At 34.1% G+C, this 19,110-nt stretch overlaps 2 protein-coding genes across 3 annotated transcripts; one reads left to right on the plus strand and one right to left on the minus strand.

Moving 5' to 3' along the window:
* The first annotated feature begins 1,456 nt into the window (after positions 1–1,456).
* On the plus strand, positions 1,457–6,343 carry LOC109179888. Its single transcript, XM_019329363.1, has 10 exons — positions 1,457–1,582; positions 2,301–2,476; positions 2,622–2,753; positions 2,838–2,888; positions 3,157–3,253; positions 3,621–3,667; positions 4,293–4,509; positions 5,111–5,240; positions 5,914–5,956; positions 6,074–6,343. Exons 1-10 carry the CDS (start codon positions 1,537–1,539, stop codon positions 6,146–6,148), a joined length of 1,014 nt encoding a protein of 337 aa, XP_019184908.1. The 5' UTR covers positions 1,457–1,536; the 3' UTR covers positions 6,149–6,343.
* Positions 6,344–6,575: 232 nt separating this feature from the next.
* On the minus strand, positions 6,576–12,492 carry LOC109179887 (clathrin interactor EPSIN 1). 2 transcript variants are annotated; one of them, XM_019329362.1, is made up of 13 exons: positions 12,311–12,492; positions 12,144–12,192; positions 11,917–11,968; positions 10,612–10,691; positions 10,426–10,504; positions 10,174–10,257; positions 9,672–9,817; positions 9,346–9,576; positions 8,582–8,739; positions 7,755–7,942; positions 7,614–7,667; positions 7,122–7,521; positions 6,576–6,981 (listed from the first exon to the last, which is right to left on the minus strand). In XM_019329362.1, exons 2-13 carry the CDS (start codon positions 12,182–12,184, stop codon positions 6,764–6,766), a joined length of 1,731 nt encoding a protein of 576 aa, XP_019184907.1. In that variant the 5' UTR covers positions 12,185–12,192; positions 12,311–12,492; the 3' UTR covers positions 6,576–6,763. The 2 variants fall into 2 exon arrangements, with proteins under 2 accessions (XP_019184907.1, XP_019184906.1); XM_019329361.1 differs by having other exon boundaries at positions 7,611–7,667.
* Between the last annotated feature and the right edge of the window lie 6,618 nt (positions 12,493–19,110).

Consider the following 19,110-nt stretch of genomic DNA (forward strand, 5'->3'; position numbering starts at 1 on the left):
TCCTTACTTGATATGGAAAATTTCAATCTGAGCCTATTAGCCTAATGCCCCTACAACATAGTATTCTTAGTTGTTAGTTTTGTTACTTAGCTGTTTACTTAATATGTTGCCTAATATTGTTTCAAGTTTTGATATTAACAGGAAGAAGAGTAGTGTAAGTTGTAAAGTGTAGAAGTGCTGACTGCCTGACTTGCTGTTGACTGCTGATAGCTAACTTCTGAAGTTCTGAGTGCTAAATATTTTGAAATTAGAACTTTTGAAACTTAAGTCTAACTTAGTATTTTGTTCAAGTTAAACTTAGATTTTTGTTGTATTTTGTTGAAGTTAATCTTAGATTTTTGTTGTAAAATTAATATATGTTTTTGTTACTTAGCTCTGTATAATTAGTGTTTGTTAAGTGTTTGGCTGTTTGCTACTTTGTTAAAAGTCTAAAACAGTATTGATTTTACTTTGTAATTTGTAAAGTAGAATGTTGTTATAGTTTTTAACTTCTTATTGACTTTTTGTTAAAAAAGTATTGTAATATTATTTTAATCATATCCGAATAAAATTCGATATTTGAACCGTAACATTCGAAATCTAAAATTTCATATCCAAATGATTAAGCTTAAAAAATGAAGGGTTGGGTGAGCAAAACGTAGTCCGAAATCCGATCGGATGGACGGATGGGATATCCGATCCGTCTGTATCCATCCAATGCACAACCCTAGTTATTTATGGTTATTCATACTCTTAAATCTATAATCTATAAATAAGTAGACAAGTAGGTATGACAAATTATATCATGGATCATAGTTCACCTTGCATCATAGATCATAATTTATTATTATAATATTGTATTGTAAGTTTATTAAGTTGTCATTAATTTGTATATCATACATATACTATTTATTACTCCGTATTATTTTTATAAATAAAATCGGTATTACAAAATATATTATTAAAAATATTTCATTAAGATCTTTTTAATATTTCAGTATAATGATGTATTTGAACTTGTATGATAAAAATAAACATACAGTAATTTAAAAATGAATTAGTACTTTATTAAAAATAAATCTAATATATTGATTTTTTTTTTTTAAAGTTACTGGCTCTATTACATTGTAGTATATGTTCATATACTTTCTCAACCTACTGAAACACAAAGAACCAATAACGCCTCCACTAAGGCTCAAACTCATAATCTTCCAAATAGAAGTCCAACCCGGGTACCATTAGACCACATGTCCACATAGTCCTAGTTAATATATTGACTTAATATAATTGATATTAATTTAAAACATTAAAATTAAAATATAGATATAAATACCAGCATCGTTGAAAAAATATTTCTATATTAATTTTATTGGTATACAAAGAAAAAGAAATAAACTTAAATTGAAAAGAAAAATCTTATTTGATTCAGTTTTAATGTGGACTATGTTTCATGGTATAACATGCGAGTATTTGTACATTAGTTTAGAAAATAAATAAAATAGGAAAGAAATAAAAAGAGGGAAATTCCGATCTGCCTGGGATTCTCCGATCGCTCGCATGGCGTCTTCTACCCAAACCCACATTCCTCTTGCTCCTGACCCAGGTAATTTCATTTCCTTTTTTCATTATTCATTGCTGTTATGTTAAAATTCTTGTCACTCTCATTTGATTGAACTTGAAACTGTGTCTATGGAAGCTAATTTTTCATTGGTTAATCGTTCACTTTTGTTTAGATTTTCAATTCTGACATTACTGCTTTAATGGTAGTTCTTCATGGTTATGAATAATTTATCTGCAGCGAAGTTGCGTTTGCGTTTTCCTGGCGGCCTTGAACCATATGGGGAATTCTGCGAATTGATTTTTGTCTGTTGTTTTTGGTAGTGATTTTTGTGAGGAATGGATAAACAGGGATTTGTGGAAGTGAAATGTGAATTTTTTCTAAATCATTTGTATAATCTATCTCACTTTATTGAACTTGAAACTCTTTGTGGGGAAGTTTAGTTTCCAGTACTTAATTAGAGCTCTGGACTTACTGTTTTTGTGCATTTATTTATACGTTAACAACGATGATCACTTTCCTAGCTGCATCAATCATACAGTCATATTTTTGAATAATTACTTTGCAGTGGAGTTGTGTGTGTGATTTCTTGACGGCCATTAGAATTTTGTGGACCATATATTGAAGTTGTGATGGGAAAATCTGCAATGTTCTTTTTGTCTGATAATCTTGGTTGTATTTTTTGTGAGTAAAGGAAACAAAAAAGAGGGATACTTGAAGTGAAATGTGAATTTGAGGTACATTGATTTTATTTTCCTCCTAGGTGGTGAGGTTCGAGAGGATGAAAGTCTGTTTCCTTCAGTTCCTGTACATATCGTGACTCAACCAGGCCAACTACCTGTTGAATTCTTGGAGCCTTCTCCTGAGAACCAGCTTGTAGTTGGTTTTGATTGTGAGGGTGTTGATCTTTGCCGCCATGGGACTCTTTGTATTATGCAGGTAACCTCAATCTGTCATATAATTTGGAGACGTGAATAATTACTTTCATGCTTAATTATCTACTTCATATGTTGTCTACAGGTTTATTGCTTGAAATATTATGATGAAATGAAAATAGGGTTTTGATTCTGCTCTTTTTTGACAGATCGCCTTTCCAGACGCAATATATTTGGTTGATGCCATTGAGGGGGGAGAGGCTTTGATCAAAGCCTGTAAGCCTGCAATGGAGTCTAGTTACGTCACTAAAGTTATTCATGATTGTAAACGAGATAGTGAGGTCTCTTTTATTCTCTTTTGGAAACTACTTATATTTTGAATGAATATATCATGTTTAGTGTTCTTGGTGATTTGTACTTTGCAGGCATTGTATTTCCAATTTGGTATCAAGTTGCAAAATGTTGTAGATACACAGGCAAGTATTTTTACCTCCAAAATCTTGTGGATGTAGGCATGTCATGTCATCATCTGGGAAATTGAGATGTTTTAGGGGCTTTGCTAGTATTTTTCAGTGTTTTTAGTACTAGTATTGTAATCCTCTATGAACATCTGGTGAACATTTTGGCCGTATGTTGGATGTGAACTATCCTCGTTCCTGAGCTTAAAGTTACTAACTTGTTTCCAATAGAGCTAGTTTATTAGTGGTGTATGCTATATTTGTTCACAGTTTTTTTTTTAAACAGATTGCATATGGGTTGATCAAGGAGCAGGAAGGACATCCAAGGGTTCTAGATGACTACATATCATTTGTTGGTCTCCTTGCTGACCCATGTTATTGTGGTAGATAGTCTTTGAATTATGTGTTTCGTAGCTTAGCACTATGGCATTGTTTTTATGAATGATATTTACAAGATCAGGTGTTCAATTCTTGGATAGATATGTAATGGTTGTTGCATTTTCTCAACATATGTTTATCTGGCTAGTATGGGAGCTAGGTTAAAAAGGAGATAAAACAAATCTATTTGCTTTTATTGTGCAGAGTCCTTTCGATAAACTTTTGTCTTTGCTGAAGCCTTCTTGTGGTTCACTGTGTTCACTTTTGCTTTCTGCTGCATTGACACTTTAATACCTGAATGAATTAAAACTCGAATTTCTCGTAATGTTTCCCCTTTTTACTTGGATTTTCACTTCAAATATTTCTGTGCAGGATTTTCTTATGATGAGAAAGAAGAAGTGCGAGTTCTTATGAGGCAGGTTGGTCTGAAATTTTTGTTGTAATATCAATGGTGGCTTTCTACGTCTAAACCACTTGAAGATATAAATAAAATGCTATCCACTAATCCCTGCCTTAGACATGTTCAATATTTTTTATTTGATTCTTTGGGATCTTAAATCTTCTTATGCATGAACTTACTTGTGAGTTCTGTAAAGTTGTTACAATGTGAAGAGGGGATGAAATCCGTATGTTATTTTTAATTAAAGCAATGACAAATAAGAATGATGATGTTGCCTGAAATTGGCTACATTTTTTTTTTTTTTTGGAACACTCCATAACCATTAAAGAAATTAAAAGGCATACATGAGGAGTAAGGAGGCAACTTTTTTGGATAAAGCTGAATCTGAAATCTATTTAGTTATACACAACGAAAGGTGGAAGAAGAAGAATCCTTACAAACCCGTCTTTAGACACAGAAAGAATTGAAGATTTTCATTACCTATTTTGCATTTTTACATATTTCAGAAACTTAATGAAGGAACCAGTTAGGCTTTACATTTGATCAATGAATTTTATATCCTCCTTATAATGGATGATGATATGTCGAATTTATCTATGTATTTAAACTTAAACCTTATTTTCATGCTTCTACTCCATTTCCAGGATCCTAAATTTTGGAAGTATAGACCGTTGTCTGACCTGATGGTCCGTGCTGCTGCAGATGATGTTCGGTTTCTTCTTTCCATATATCATAAGATGGTAGAGAAATTGAATGAAAGGTCTTTATGGCTTCTTGCAGTCCGCGGTGCACTATATTGTCGATGTTTCTGCATCAGTGATAATGACTATGCAGATTGGCCTCCTCTTCCGTTGCCCCCAGGTATTCCTGCATAGACACACACCCCCTCCTCTTCCCATTCAAACAAAAGCAAAAGGGGGTAACCCCAGCCAAGCTGGCTAAGGATACAAACTTGTAATCACAAGGTCATGAGTTTGAATTCCAGCCTTCTTGGTTTGAGCCGGTCAGCTATGGGCAACCTAGGCTAGTTTGCCTCCTTGTAGGGTCACAAGGCGAGGTTTGCCCAGTGCACACGTTCTGGTAGTGGCTGCGGGTTTCCCTCATCACCCAAAAAAAAAAGAAGGGGAAATAAAAAAAGAAATACAAATTCTTCTTAAATACTTGCTTTCAGCTATTATATTTGCTTAATAACAATTTTAAAAAAAAAAAATCCTTAATTACTGATTGATTTTGTTATAATCATGAAAGTTATTAATAAAACAATTTGTGCTTCACAGAGTCAGCTCCATGGTTGATCTAAAGTGATTAACTTCTGCCTTATCACTCCACACATTTGATTATATTTTCTTCTCCTAGTACACTGACTGAAGAGATAGCCAACACACACACACACACACATATATATATATATAATTTTGTATCTTCATGGAGTCCCAAAAGTCAACAGCTTTCCTGATTGCAGAAAATCTTGTCGCTGATGGGTCCATTTCCGAGGAAGAGACTTTGTCTGTTCTTGATGTTCCCCGGGGTAAAATGGGGCGTGTCATTGGAAGAAGAGGATCTTCTATTCTCGCAATAAAGGAATCATGCAAGTATGTACTCCATATGTGCCACATTTTTCAATGTAAAGAGAAAATTCAAATTGCTTACTTTCCTGCTCTAAACAAACACAAGCTGGGGTAAAAAATGAGGAACTCCCCTTTTCTTGAAAATATTTAATACATAGTAATAATAAATCTTTCAAAAAAAAAAAGTAATAATAATTAATTTTATTTCTGGATTTACTTTTTCTCCAAATTTAAAACTTTGAAAACTTTTACTGACCTGATCATGTACCAAGCTCTTGGATCTTAAGCATTTATTATGGGGTGTGATAAGGTCACAAGGGGCTCAATCTTTGACATGAGCTAGTTGAGTTATCCTCAATGAACATAAAGTGATAAAGGTCTTACAAATTATATTTATTATAATTATTAAAGCATTTAAGTTGTTGTAGACAAGGTTTGAACTTAAATGAAATTTATTATCAATCCATTTCCCTTTGGGAAAAAAGATGTGTCTTTTGGTTGTTAATTGTAAATTGCAATTCAATTGAGACTTCATAGTGTTGGTTTGTGAACAATACAAATGCTTAAATTTTAAGGTTTTAATGTAACTTCCATGGTTGAGAAGTTAAATGAACGAGTTTCTACTCTACTTTAATGTTGGGGTAAACAATATTTGGTGTTTACTTGACTATTATTGTACATTTGCTGCTGCATACAGTGCTGAAATACACATTGGAGGTGACAAGGGTCCCCCCGACAAGGTTAGTCAACTGAATATGCTTATATATATATATATATATATATATATAGAAATAGTTATTCCTAAGTGAGTTTTCAAGTTATGATCCATGATTTAGTTTATTTTTGTTGGTGTGCAGGTTTTCATCATGGGACCAGTAAAGCAAGTTCGGAAAGCAGAAGCCATGATAAGGGGAAGGATGCTGGATTTGTGAACTACTACACCACCTATCATATTCTCTCTGTATCACATACATTATACAATACCCCGCTTTCAAGTTTGAACCAAACAAACAAAAACAAAAATCATTGGGTCGAACGAAGCCTATTTATTATCCATCATCCCTCCGTACATATAAATAACGTACTGTTATTTAACCTTTTAGAGGGGGGAATAGCCATTTTGACTTGTGAGGTTGGTTAGTGAGTATATTCTGTATCTGTTGTGCAAATCCTGTGACCAATTTTACTACTAGGGAGGGGGGTATGGGTATGGGTATGGATATACTCTCTTGTTTCCTTTTATTCACTGCAACTTGTATCACACTCAAAAGGGGCTTCACTGTTTTTTCTTTACAATTCCTTGGTCCTATTTTGAAGGGCATATAAATCTGTTTCAAATGAGCAGGCAGCACATAAAAATGAGAAATTCAAACTACTGATCCTGTTTCTGAAAACTGCATTACCAATGCACACTTTTAAACAATCGCAAAAAGAAGAGATCGCACACACAAATAAACATTTGATCTCTTTGTGAAATTCACAAAAAGAAAGAATATATGAAAATTGGATGGATATCATCATAATTTGAAATGCCAGATTTATGGAAATCATTTTGAGAAGCCACCATATTGTTGACCGCTGCTAAAGCTTGAGAAGATGTCATCTTTGGAATTTGAAGTAAACCCGGTTTTTCCTAGCCCAGACCCCTGACCCATCGCTCTCCCCATGTAAAACGTCGTCTGCACCGTAGGTCCCTTGTCTTTCTCCTCAAATCCGTCAGTCAATCCACCAACAATGCCAACATCTGACAGGTTCACTTTCTTCGCTGCAAATACAAAAAAGATAATTCTATAAAATGAGGAAAGACATTCTGCAATTTTCACCGACAAAAAGAAGAATCCTGAGTGAGATGGTCAACAAAATCTAGTTCAAACGATCTATGTCAGCAAAGAAGATAAAACTTACGTGCACTTATGTTAAGATCAATCAGTCCACGGCTTAAAGAATCAGCCCATATTCCAGACTTGACCTGAAAAGCATCCTTCTTGGGTGGGGGTTTGGATTCTACCGAAGAATTGTTTAAGTTTCCTTGATTTAGACCACTGGTAGCAGTCTCATTGGGCGTTGCAGATACAGGAGGATCAGTTTGGGAAACAAATGAGCCAAATGGGTCAGAACTATCAAATGTATTTAATGGAACTGCAGCAAAGGGATCAACTATATTAGTATTCATGGGCTCTTGTTTTGAAGATTTCACAGCTGGATCAGGTACTGAAAAAAAATCAATGGATGATGACTGAGGCATGGGCATTGCTGAAGGAGGGGCAGGCAAAGGTGCAGGTTGTGAGAACAGATCAATACCAGTCTGCAAATAGAGTACATGTTAAATATATATACACCATCTAGACAAAAGAAATTAATTATTATAAGGACTTATTATGGTGGAATAGTCACCACCTGAGGTTGAGAGCTTCCCCCTACTTCAGGTTGGGCGAACAGATCAACACTCGTCTGCAAAGTTAGCTAGATGAATGTCCTGTAACTAATTGAGACAAAAGAAATTGATTACAAGGAATATAAAGAGGATGTGATACTCACCTGAGACTGAGAGCTTCCCCCCATTTTAGACTGGGGGGTAGCAGATACAAAATCTGCATCAGCAAATAAATCAACTTCCGAGCGAACACTGGGATTGTCAGTTGGAGCAGACACTGGTGCATCCAAGAGGTCACCAACCAAACTTTCCCCAAAAAGATCTACTTGGTTAGAACTTCCAACAGAAGGCTCTGTCCAATAAGATTAAAAGGCCAGCATAAATTTCAACCAGTAACCACCAAAATGTTTGCTGGTACCCTGACTGATAGTCCAGATTCTAGTGATAACCGCGCCTGTTTAAGTAGGGCATCTCCAAAAAACTAATCTGACTCCTAAAGTTCCAACTAATAAAGTTTCAAAATTTTCAGTAAAGATTACTTTCTGTTTGTTATAATGCACATGGGCCAACCCTCACTAAAAGACTAAATCCAATCAATTAACTAGTCTAACCCATGACCTTATAAACCTATACGTTCTCTCTTAATTTATCAATGTGGGACTCTTAAGACTGTCCATCATTAACAAACTTTTGGTTGAGATTGCTTCTTCCTAATGGCAGACAGAAACAGTATACACATTTGAGTGTGGAATTCCCAAAACTGTTTAAGTGGCATGACAATATACAATTAAAAAAAAAAAAAAAAAAAAAGACACTTACTAGCAGTTGAAGTCCCAAGCAGAATTAAATAAACAAACAAAGCAGCATAAATTACACAAGCAGTTGAAATTCTAGAGGGATCAATGTATGTATTTCATATAGTACACGCATCTTGTCACCAATAAAAACAAAGAAATAAATACACACAAAAAGCATCCATAAAGACACTTACTAGCAGTTGAAGTCCCACGAGGATCAAAATCATCAAAATCATCGTCATAATTGCTACTTGGTGTACTTGAGTTTACTGAGGGTTTTGAAGCATTTTTATCAGAGTAGCTCTTGTTTGTCATCTTTGATCCACCAGCAGAAACACCACCTTGGCTCTTACTGTGTGAAATTATGTTATATAGATTAGAAGCAAGTGATTTTTTGGGTGGGGGGAGGGGACCAATCATGAAGATGATCCTATTATTAATCATTTAATCTAATCTTTGAATTGCTGAACTATATCTTATACACCTGATTCAGCAACGAAGCAAATCAGGAGTATTTGTTCCATAAAAAATTCAAGACTGAAATCTAAGTGGGGTAGATTTCTATCATGTGCATCAATAATAAAATTGAGAAAAAAAGACAGACATGCACTTGTTCAGTCACCATAGACCATTATTTTTCTCTATGGTGAGAAGAACACAATGCAAAATGCAAGTCGTGTATAGCAGCTTGGCCAAGAGTTTCTTTAAAAATGATAATGAAATGAGATTCACCATGTGTCAATTTTACAGGTTTTTAATAATTTTAGTTGTGCTTAAAATTGACTATAAGCTGTTCAGTCACCATAGACCATTATTTTTCTCTCTTATTAATTACATATATGCTGAGAAGGTGGATGCATTATAAGCATCAACAAAAAGATGTGCAGATTTGAGCTATGAGTTAATGCACCTACATAGTGTGATTTGTTTTTCACTATTGAGGGTTAAGCAAGCAGACCTTACATAAGGAGAGGCCCCCTTATTTAAGCTGCCATCTTTCTCAGAAATCTCCCTTCGAGATTTGTAAGTGGTATTTTGATCAAACTTATCTTCACCATATCGATCTCTTTCCTTGTAAGCAAATGAGTCACTATCAGCATTATTGCCAAAACCTCCATATCGACTGCCACTACTAAGAGAGGCAGACCCTGACTTGTATGTTACTCCCGTAGATGATAGTCCAAAATACCTAGAGAACAATAGTATAGTTCAACAAAATGCATCTTAGAAGAAGATTTAGAATTTTTGCATCAATCATATCCAAACTTCAGAGCATGCACTTACTTTTCACGATTTGCAGAAGCCTTGTTCCTAACTTCATGTATCTTGTCCTTGTCATTTAAAAGTGACACAATGTTTTCTGCCTTCTTCCTTACGTTAATTCCCATATCCTTTCCACTTGGTTCGACATACTCAAATTTTGTAAGAGACTAGGCAAAATAAACGAACAAAAGGAGAAGTTCAGGGTCCAAATTTGAAGCAGAACACTAATTTGCTTTGATAAACAATACTCAAGAATTTTGTTTTAAGCTTGATCACATATTAAAAGCCAACAATTACTTTGGTATGCCCAAAATTCGATTTTAAGTTTGATTAAATGTCTGTACGGATCCTCAGAGTTGGGAAAGATTCTTAAAAAATAAAGTAAAATGCATACAATAACCTAATCAGTGAAACAGTTAAGTCTCGAGGAGAAACCAATTTGTTTATGCATGACAGAATTAAGCATTAAGTTTTAATATTAAATTTATAAGTGAAAAGAGTTTTGATAAAATAAAATACAAACCGAAATCTGATAAGTATGTTCTACGATCTCATCCACGGAACGTTCTGATCCATGTGCCACCAAATACTCTAGAACAACCAATGCCTGATACAAATGTTTTAAAATTTCAAAATTACATTTCCCAAAGTAGAACAAAATTGTGGAAAGAGTTACTTAGTGGGAACATAAAAAGAAAAAGACAACAAAAAAGTTACAATTGGAAGTTGAAATACAATAACCTCGTACTGTTGAAAGTTTTCAATTATTCCCTACCTTGTAGACATAACGCCAGTTCTTGTCAGTCTCTTTCAATCTTGTCCAAAGAACATTCATAACAATTGAACATTCAGAACTGCACAATATCTCAACACATCAACCACATAAGGGATAATTTCATAACCTTACTTAACATGAAAGGATTTCAAATGCAAGCATGCAAGTAGAGTGGCTAAGACATACAATTTCTTTGTAGCCTGTGCTATCTCAGCCATTGCAGTACCATGAGGGCCCCAAGGTTCATCGTCCGTCGCATCCAATACCTTATTAATCCAAATGTAAAACCTTATCAATTCACCCATAATCAAGGAAAAGGAAGAGGTTGAAGTCTAGCATTCATCAATGCAATTAAGGCTACTGAAACTTCTAATGATTACAATCTTACAACATGCTTTTAAGATCCCTGACTAGTGAGTTTACTCGAAAAAAGGTTGGTAAAGTCATACTAGCAAGTTAGGAAGTCGCATAATACTTAAAAGCATTATCGTAAGGAGACAACATTTCCAACTGAAATAAAAAACTAGGCATTGGATGAGAAATGTTCCTGATTCCTTAATAGAATCCAACACCAACAAAACTAAGGAGCATGGATATTTAGAATGGAAAAAATGTTTACTTCTAGCACCCCTGTTCAACTTGACAAAAAACATTAATAGAAATCCAGAGAAAAATAGGAAGCCATGAAGTGCTATTGCAACTACAGCCAAGTCATATGCTATTTTTGATGTTATATATTATAATAGTATAATAGACATACTACTCCACAAATTTCATTACAAAATAAGAAAGAGAAGTCAAGTGCATCCTTGATCAAGGGACTTTTAATAAAAATATAATGAACTGAAGAAACTTACATATCTTTGCTATGTTACGAGAACCAATAAATTAATAAAACTCCCAAAAGGGTAGAATGATACATTAGCCTCTCTCCAGCCACAAATTAATTATATATATCGAAGCAAGTAGTAATGTAGTATTGGTGGGCAAGATGTCACATGACAATTCTGAGTTTTCTAAGTTGAGGAATTGACACTTAATGACTTGAATCCAAAATCTCTCTCGAAAAAAAAAGGAAAAAAAAAAAAAAAACATTCAATATTTATAGTATTTTCAGGATAATGAAACAAACATCTAAATGTTGAAGATTGAGATTCCCAGATCATTGTATGAATTCACAAGCTATAATCAATAATTATTTCAAATTTTTCCTGAGTAGTTGTATCACTGATGTCAATAATTTTTGCTGCACCTACTCTCTACAAAGAATAAATTTGTAGCTAAACAGTAAGTTTCTACAAACTTCCTAACCTCACTAGTATAGTTGTATTCAGCTCAGCAATAGGTAAGTAAAAAATACAAAACCTCAAGCATTCCGATCTAAAAACACATTAACTTACAAAAGAAATTAACCAAATGAAATATTTATTCGTCAAGCCCTCTAAACTGTAGTTTGGAACAACATGCCAAGTTTTGATATTTTGAACATACCTTCTGTTCGATCTCAGGTACCTTCAACACTTTCAAATTCACCTCCCTCTTTCTGTAAATCAATTACGAAGTAAAAAAAAAAAAGTATATAAATTTACGCATGAAGATGCTAAAACCAAAGACAATCTAATAATACGTTCAAAATTATAAGCAAAAAAAAAAAAAAAAAAAAAATTACAAAAAAAATATGAAAACATATGCTACGAGGAAATGACAGAGCTGCTTACATTTCGCGGACTGTTTGATCGATGACTTTCATGAAATCCATGGCTGGATCTACAATTTTAAAAACAAAAATAAAACAAATTAATCAGAAATGCGAGAAGAAAGAGTACCGTTTGAGATTTATGGATCTTTAGATTGGGAAATGGAAGCCTGAGTATCGAGAGCGCACCTTTGATTATCAAATGAAAGCAACAATATGAAACGGAGATAAGATCAGATCAGATCTGATCTAAGAAAAATATGGTGTCCTGACGAAGAAGAAAATATAGATAGGAGTTTGAAGGAACGCTCGTGATCAATTTTGATCATTGAGCATGATTTTCCCTTTTTTTTAATCTCCCTTACACTTTTTTTTTTTTTTTCTTTTTCTCCTTTTTTTCCTTCAAATTTCTCCCTCTCTCTCTCACTCTTTGTAATATTAATCTAAGAAAATTTCAATTAATTACAATACGACTTTTAAAAATGTTAATTTAGTACTTCGACAATGCAATTTCTATCAATTTTGATCACGCCGATCAAATTGTTGATTAAATCTCACCGAAAAATTTAATTGGTCAAATAATGAGGGTATTTTAGTCATTTTACTCATCTTTTCTTTCTTCTCCCATGAGCTTCTCTCTATTTCCACAAATGGTTCTCTGACTATTGAGCTAGTACTCATTTTAGTTTCCGACTTTCAATTCGACCAAAACATGTACCTTGACTTTCATTTTTTTTTATCACAAATAGTCTTTTGTTAAGATTTTTGTTAAATACTTAGATGAGTGTTAAATTTAGGAATATTATCGTCAAATATGTATATAATGGTGATAAAATACAAAATGTTTAGAATTTTTCACCAAGCATAATTGAAACAATAACGAACATAAATACTCCTAAATAAAAAGAGTAAAAGACAATACAACGGTGGCTTCATTTCTTACTGAGCAAGGTACGTCATGAGATACTGATTGTGTTAAAGATATTTTCAATAGCCGCGATACTGAGTTAATTCTGAAAATTCCAATAAGCATTCGTAAGCCTCCGGACTAGTGGGTTTGGTATTGGGAACAAAAATGGGAATACACTGTGAAGTCTAGTTATAGACGGCTAATGGGAATGATACATGATGTTCGCCCATGGAAGAAAATATAGGATATGCACATTCCTCCGAAGGTAAACTCCTTTGGTTGGCAATTGGCATCATCTTATTTACCAACCCGGGATGCGCTTTCCAGAAAGCATATTCAATATAACTTGATGTGTCACATGTGCAGGCGTGAAGAGGAAAGTGCTAGTCATCTTTTTGCGAACTGTTCTGAGGCAAGAAGAGCTTTTACTATGGCGCGGCGCGACTGTCAATACCTTCAGCTACGGGTAATGGTGTGTCTGAATGGTTCTTCAACTGCCTTTGTTTATTACGTGCTGATTTGGTCCCTAAATTCATAATGGTTTGTTGGGGCATATGGAACAGCCGGAATCAGAGTGTATGGCAAGGTGCTAGGTGCTGCTTTCGATCTTTATCCAATGTTGTGGCATGCTCTTTTATTTTTGGAAAATTGGTGTGCAGCCAATGAGGAGCCAAATACACGTCACTTATCTGATAGTGTCGGGAAATGGCAGAAACCAAGAAGGGGAAGAATAAAAGTTTATACAGATGTGGCTATAGATCAAGTTAATAATACAATGGGTCTTGGATGAGTTCTTCGAGATAATTATAGCCTATTTCTAGCTGTGAAGAACATGAATGCGCATGGTATTTATGATGTGAAGGAAGCCGAAGCCCTTAGCATGAGGGAAGCTCTGAGTTGGCTCATTCATACCAGAATGGGTGAGGTTAACATGGAAACAGACTCTTAGATACTTTTTAAAGTTATTTCCAGCTCTTCATTTTTTTTTCTCCGTTTGGTTTATTAGTAGGGGATATTAAAGATCGAATTAGCATCTTCTTTAAACGATGTTGAATTTCAGTTTGTTAAGCAATCTGCGAATCGCGGCGCCCACACTATTGCTCGGGAGGCTGTTTCTAAGTCAGGTTGCGGGAGTAGTTTGATACCCCAACCCCTTGTCTTGTTCACTGTCTTGCTGATGATTTAATGAATTAATTTTTTATTCTAAAAAAAAAAAAGACAATACAACTTATTCTCGTAATTATGTGTACAAAATGAAGATTTAATAGTAGAGCTATTTGTTTTTAACCAACAAATTAAAATTGATGAGTTACAACACATGGAGATTTACAAGTATAGGCCATACCTAAAAAACCTACTAAATATGCAATTCTTTAAAGAGGACCATTAACACTATTACACATTTAGTCATTTAGAATCACACTCACATGCGAATGCTTCACCCATGAGCGAAATAGGAATGGATTCTGTCCGTCCACATGTCCAGATCTAATGGATGAGAAACACTGATTTTTTTTTAAAAAGCGCGGTGGCATTTTTGTAAAGAATTGAACATCGAAGTGCAAGTAAAATGTATTACAAGTGCATGTAAAATGTATTATAGGTGCAAGTAAAAATTTACACTGAGCATCAATACTAAGTGCACCTATAGTTATAAGTAGTTGCACCTATAGTTCTAAATAGTTGCACAAATAGTTATAAGTAGTTGCACCTAGGTGCATGAATGTTTGCGAGTGGTTTTCAGGAGTATTACTACCCGCTGAACTCAGATCAATGAATGTTAACAAGGCAAAGTTACATGCACTTATAGGTGAAAGTAGGTGCACCTATAGTTATAAGTAGGTGCACCTATAGTTATGTGAGCATATATCCATTAATGTGTATCCAACTATCAGCTTAGGCTTTTAGTTGAGATGGAACACATGCTTCAATTTAGCATCAGAGCCAGACCAAAGGTCATGGGTTCGAATCTCAACGTCACTCGTAAGCGACTACGATTGACTACGATTTCTCGATCCACGTGTTGGTTGGAATTCACCATACACGTGAGGGGTCCATCCAACTATTAGCTTTAGGCTTTTAGTTTGGTTGGAATTCACCATACACGTGAGGGGTCCATCCAACTATCAGCTTTAGGCTTTTAGTTGAGATGGAACACATGCTCACCATACACGTGAGGGGGAGGGGTCCATTAATGTGTATCCAACTATCAGCTTTAGGCTTTTAGTTGAGATGGAACACATGCTTCAATTAGTTATAAGTAGTTGCACCTATAGTTATAAATAGTTGCACCTATAGTTATAAGCACACCTAGTTATAAGTAGTTGCACCTATAGTTATAAATAGTTGCACCTATAGTTATAAGCACACCTAGGTGCATGAATGTTTGCGGGAAGTGAATGCTAACAAGGCAAAATTACATGCACTTGTAGGTGATTTTACTTGCACTTCGATGTTCAATTATTTACGAAAATACCACCGCATTTTTTTAAGCTATTAGATCTGGACACGTGTCGCGCGCTGATTCGTTCGCATATTCCTTCCTGGGCACTTATTCGCACCTGAGTGCATCCCTAGTCATTTACACTAAGCATATATACATTTGTTTGATTTAAATTTCATATGCATTCTCATAACATTCTCGCTTGTTTAGTTGTTTAGATATAAAAGTACCACATTTTTACTTGTGCTGAATTCGCAAAATATTGCTCCACCCTTTAATAGAGAAGAAGAAAATTTAAAGTAAAAATATTTTGGTCAAGAAGAAATTGGCCGGTTTGGAAGAATTTTTTTCAAAAACCGCATAAACCTCTCAAAATCATTTCCATGTTTGTTCATACATAGTTGATCAACAGTTTTTACTCTTCATTATTAATCGATCAAACATTTCATTTGGGACATAATTGAAGGCCGCCGCCGTTGAATTAATATACAGTAATTAATCAGGTACTAATTACGTACATTAATCATGAGTTTTTCTTTAATTTGTTCATTTATGTGATTTGTCACGTTCATTTTGTTTCTATATTTATTAACTTAATTTGTATTAATATTTGAAATTAATTATGTTGTCATATAATTCTCTAAAAGAGGTAATCGCAATCATATTAATTAATTTGATGATAATACCCCTATATTTAACACCTATTTAACAGAAATTTTAACAGATGATTATTTGTGGTCGAAAATGAAAGTCAATGTATGTGTTTTGGTCGAATTGAAAGTCGATTACTAAAAAGAGTACTAACCCAATAGGACCATTTGTGGTATTAGCTCTAAAAGAAATATCATAACTTATTATGTGCCAAAGACCTTGAGGTCAAGCAACATGACTATGTTCTCCTAAATGTGAGGTCACAGGTTCAAACACAAAGTTGAGGAAGGACGATTACCAACATAATTACTGATAAGAATGTTTTTATACATTCATCAAGTATTAAATTACAATATAGACCTTAGATATTGTTCCACTGGAGATAACTCTTGTAATGTTAGGAATTGGTATAATGTGGAGTTAAGCACAAGCTAAAACTACCATTTTAAAAGCTAGGCCTACCGTTAATGAGTTGAGTTGATAAGATTAAGCAAATAGAAAATAAAACAAGTAAAATAATGGACCGGCATTTGGTTTATTCAAGCTAAGATGCCAAATATTGTACCAAGGATTTGAGATTAAAACAAGGCATAAGGTAAGTGAGATGCACATAAGTGTCCAAATACCATTCTCGTAACTATTTGGACTTGCAACCTCACCTTGAACTCTACTCTCGTGGCAATTCAATCCAAAGTTACCCACACAATAACACAAGCTAAGGCATAAATTCTCTTTAACGCCCGAAATATTCTCGTATTCAGTGTCAAGTGTGTGAATGTGTGGTTAGTGTACAAGCTCTACTCTCATAGCAACAAACACACTCCAAATAAAGCATATAATTGGGATCTAATAATTATACACAATTTCACAACAAACCCTAAAACACTCAAATAATCCCCTTTATGAAATACAACTCATATAAGCATCAATAGCAAGAAATCAAACCAAATCATAGTCAGGGCCGGCCCAGAGGGGTGGGAAACATGGGCACCCGCCCAGGGCCCAATGTTGAAAGGGGCCCCCTAACCTGGATTTTTATTTTTTTGATAAAGTTAAAGAAAAAAAATTTATTATATAAGCAAAGATTTGAACCCACAACTTCAAAATTATTATTTAACATTAAATCGGGTTAACCATTACAATCATTTAATATAATAATTCAATTAATAGATACTCCGTATATATTAGAGAATTTTAAATTAATTTATTACTTCGGGATTAGTCCAATTGATTTTTTAAAAAATAAAGTCTTAAAAAAATTATATGTCAATAAAAATTCAAAGTTATCATTGAATAATTTTCAATTAACACAATCTTTTGAACTATATATATAAACATTTTAACTTTATATCAGTGTTGCAAAAATCGTGCCTAGGCGTGATTAATCGGATCGGCGCCTAGGCGCTAGGTGATCGGCCTCCTAGGCGCCCTAGGCGGTCCCCACGCACCTAGAGGGGTGCCTAGCGATTTTTTCAACATTGCTTTATATATTAAGGGCCCTTGTTTTTACTTTGCCCCGGGCCTATAAAATGATAGGACCGGCCCTGATCATAGTCTCAAAACACTTAGACACTCATAATATAACAATAGGTACACAATATTAACAAAGTCATTGAAAGCAAAGAAAGAGATAAGTAAGAAGAACTTCTCTATTGAAGCATGTAAATCATATATCTGCAATGCTATTGAGATTGGAAGTGGAAAGAAACAAGTTATCTCTCATATTCTAAGCTATATTAGAGCTACACCTAACTAGGAAATAAAGGGGAAATGAAGTCGTGTTCTTGAATGGAAAAATTTCCCTTTTAAAGAGGTCAAAACTCAAAAGTCTCCTGGCCTAAAAAATTGCAGACGCTGACAATGGCACCCGTCGCTAGCAAAATGGACACACTGGGTTGTGACCACGAGCATGGCCACAGTCGTGCCAATGCACGTGCCCACCAGGCAGCAAAATGCTAATGCATGTAAAAAAAATGTTGTCTTATTTATTTTTCCTCTCAAATATTCATATTTTATTATTGAATTGGTTATGTTGACCTACCGATTGACTACGTATCTCGTAGTTATAAAACTAACAAGGGGTATATATGGGCGTTAGCTTACTTTCTACAATCGTTATACCCTACACCACGGCGCGCCTAGCACTGTGCGTCGCGCGCTTCCCAAAACGACGTCGTTTTGGGAGGCGCGGTAGGAAGTTGCTGTGATTATGTGTATTTGTTCACACAATTATGTGTATTTGTTCATACAATTATGTATATTTGTTCATATAGTTATGTACATTTTTTATACAATTATGTACATTCTTTTTATACAATTATGTACATCCGAATCAGAAAATTTGTGTGTATTATGTTAAGAGTTGATGTGTATTATGTTAAAAGTTTATGTTTATTATGTATTATGTTAGATTATGTGTATTGTCTTTTAAAAAGAGTATGTATATTTTGTTATATAATTATGTACATTCATGTATACAATTATGTGTATTCTAGTATAACATTATATACATTTTTGAACAGGAGTTTTTTTTTAAAGAAAAAATAACTGCCATTCACTGGGGCGGGAAATTTAAAAATAAAAAATAAAAATTAAAACAACGCTGTTTTGCATCTGGGCGCACAGTGTAACACGCGCCGTGGTGTAGGATATAAATTGCCTACTTTCTATGCAAATTAAATGTCACTGGACTGTTTTAAAAAAATGTCACTGGATTTTGAAACATTATATTTGGCTCGTAATATTCATTCTATGCTAGCATACCTGTTTAATTTCTTCAATTTTGTGTTATTTTAACCTAAATTTGTTTTTTAAAAGTGTAAGAAATTAAAATGATTTTCATGGTTCCTAACTGATTTATAATCTTTGAATGAAAGTATTTGGATATTAACTCTTTTATTTTTATTAGTAGTATAAATAGACAATATATAATAGATTTGGAAGATTTTCTTTCTACTATTATGTTTTAGATTTCTTTTATTATTA

Source organism: Ipomoea nil, unplaced genomic scaffold (assembly GCF_001879475.1).
Source record: "Ipomoea nil cultivar Tokyo-kokei standard unplaced genomic scaffold, Asagao_1.1 scaffold0980, whole genome shotgun sequence".
NCBI classification, from domain to species: Eukaryota; Viridiplantae; Streptophyta; class Magnoliopsida; order Solanales; family Convolvulaceae; genus Ipomoea; species Ipomoea nil.

What these genes read in the sequence shown, in the direction of transcription:
- LOC109179888 (XM_019329363.1), top strand. Translation starts at nt 1,537, where the DNA reads ATGGCGTCTTCTACCCAAACCCACATTCCTCTTGCTCCTGACCCAG. An exon ending in GGACTCTTTGTATTATGCAG is followed by an intron (nt 2,477 to 2,621) that starts GTAACCTCAATC and finishes CTTTTTTGACAG; the next exon opens with ATCGCCTTTCCAGACGCAAT. An exon ending in AAAATGTTGTAGATACACAG is followed by an intron (nt 2,889 to 3,156) that starts GCAAGTATTTTT and finishes TTTTTTAAACAG; the next exon opens with ATTGCATATGGGTTGATCAA.
- LOC109179887 (XM_019329361.1), bottom strand. Translation starts at nt 12,184, where the DNA reads ATGGATTTCATGAAAGTCATCGATCAAACAGTCCGCGAAAT. An exon ending in GAAGCTCTCAACCTCAGGTG is followed by an intron (nt 7,522 to 7,610) that starts GTGACTATTCCA and finishes CTCTATTTGCAG; the next exon opens with ACTGGTATTGATCTGTTCTC. An exon ending in TGATCTTAACATAAGTGCAC is followed by an intron (nt 6,982 to 7,121) that starts GTAAGTTTTATC and finishes TTGTATTTGCAG; the next exon opens with CGAAGAAAGTGAACCTGTCA.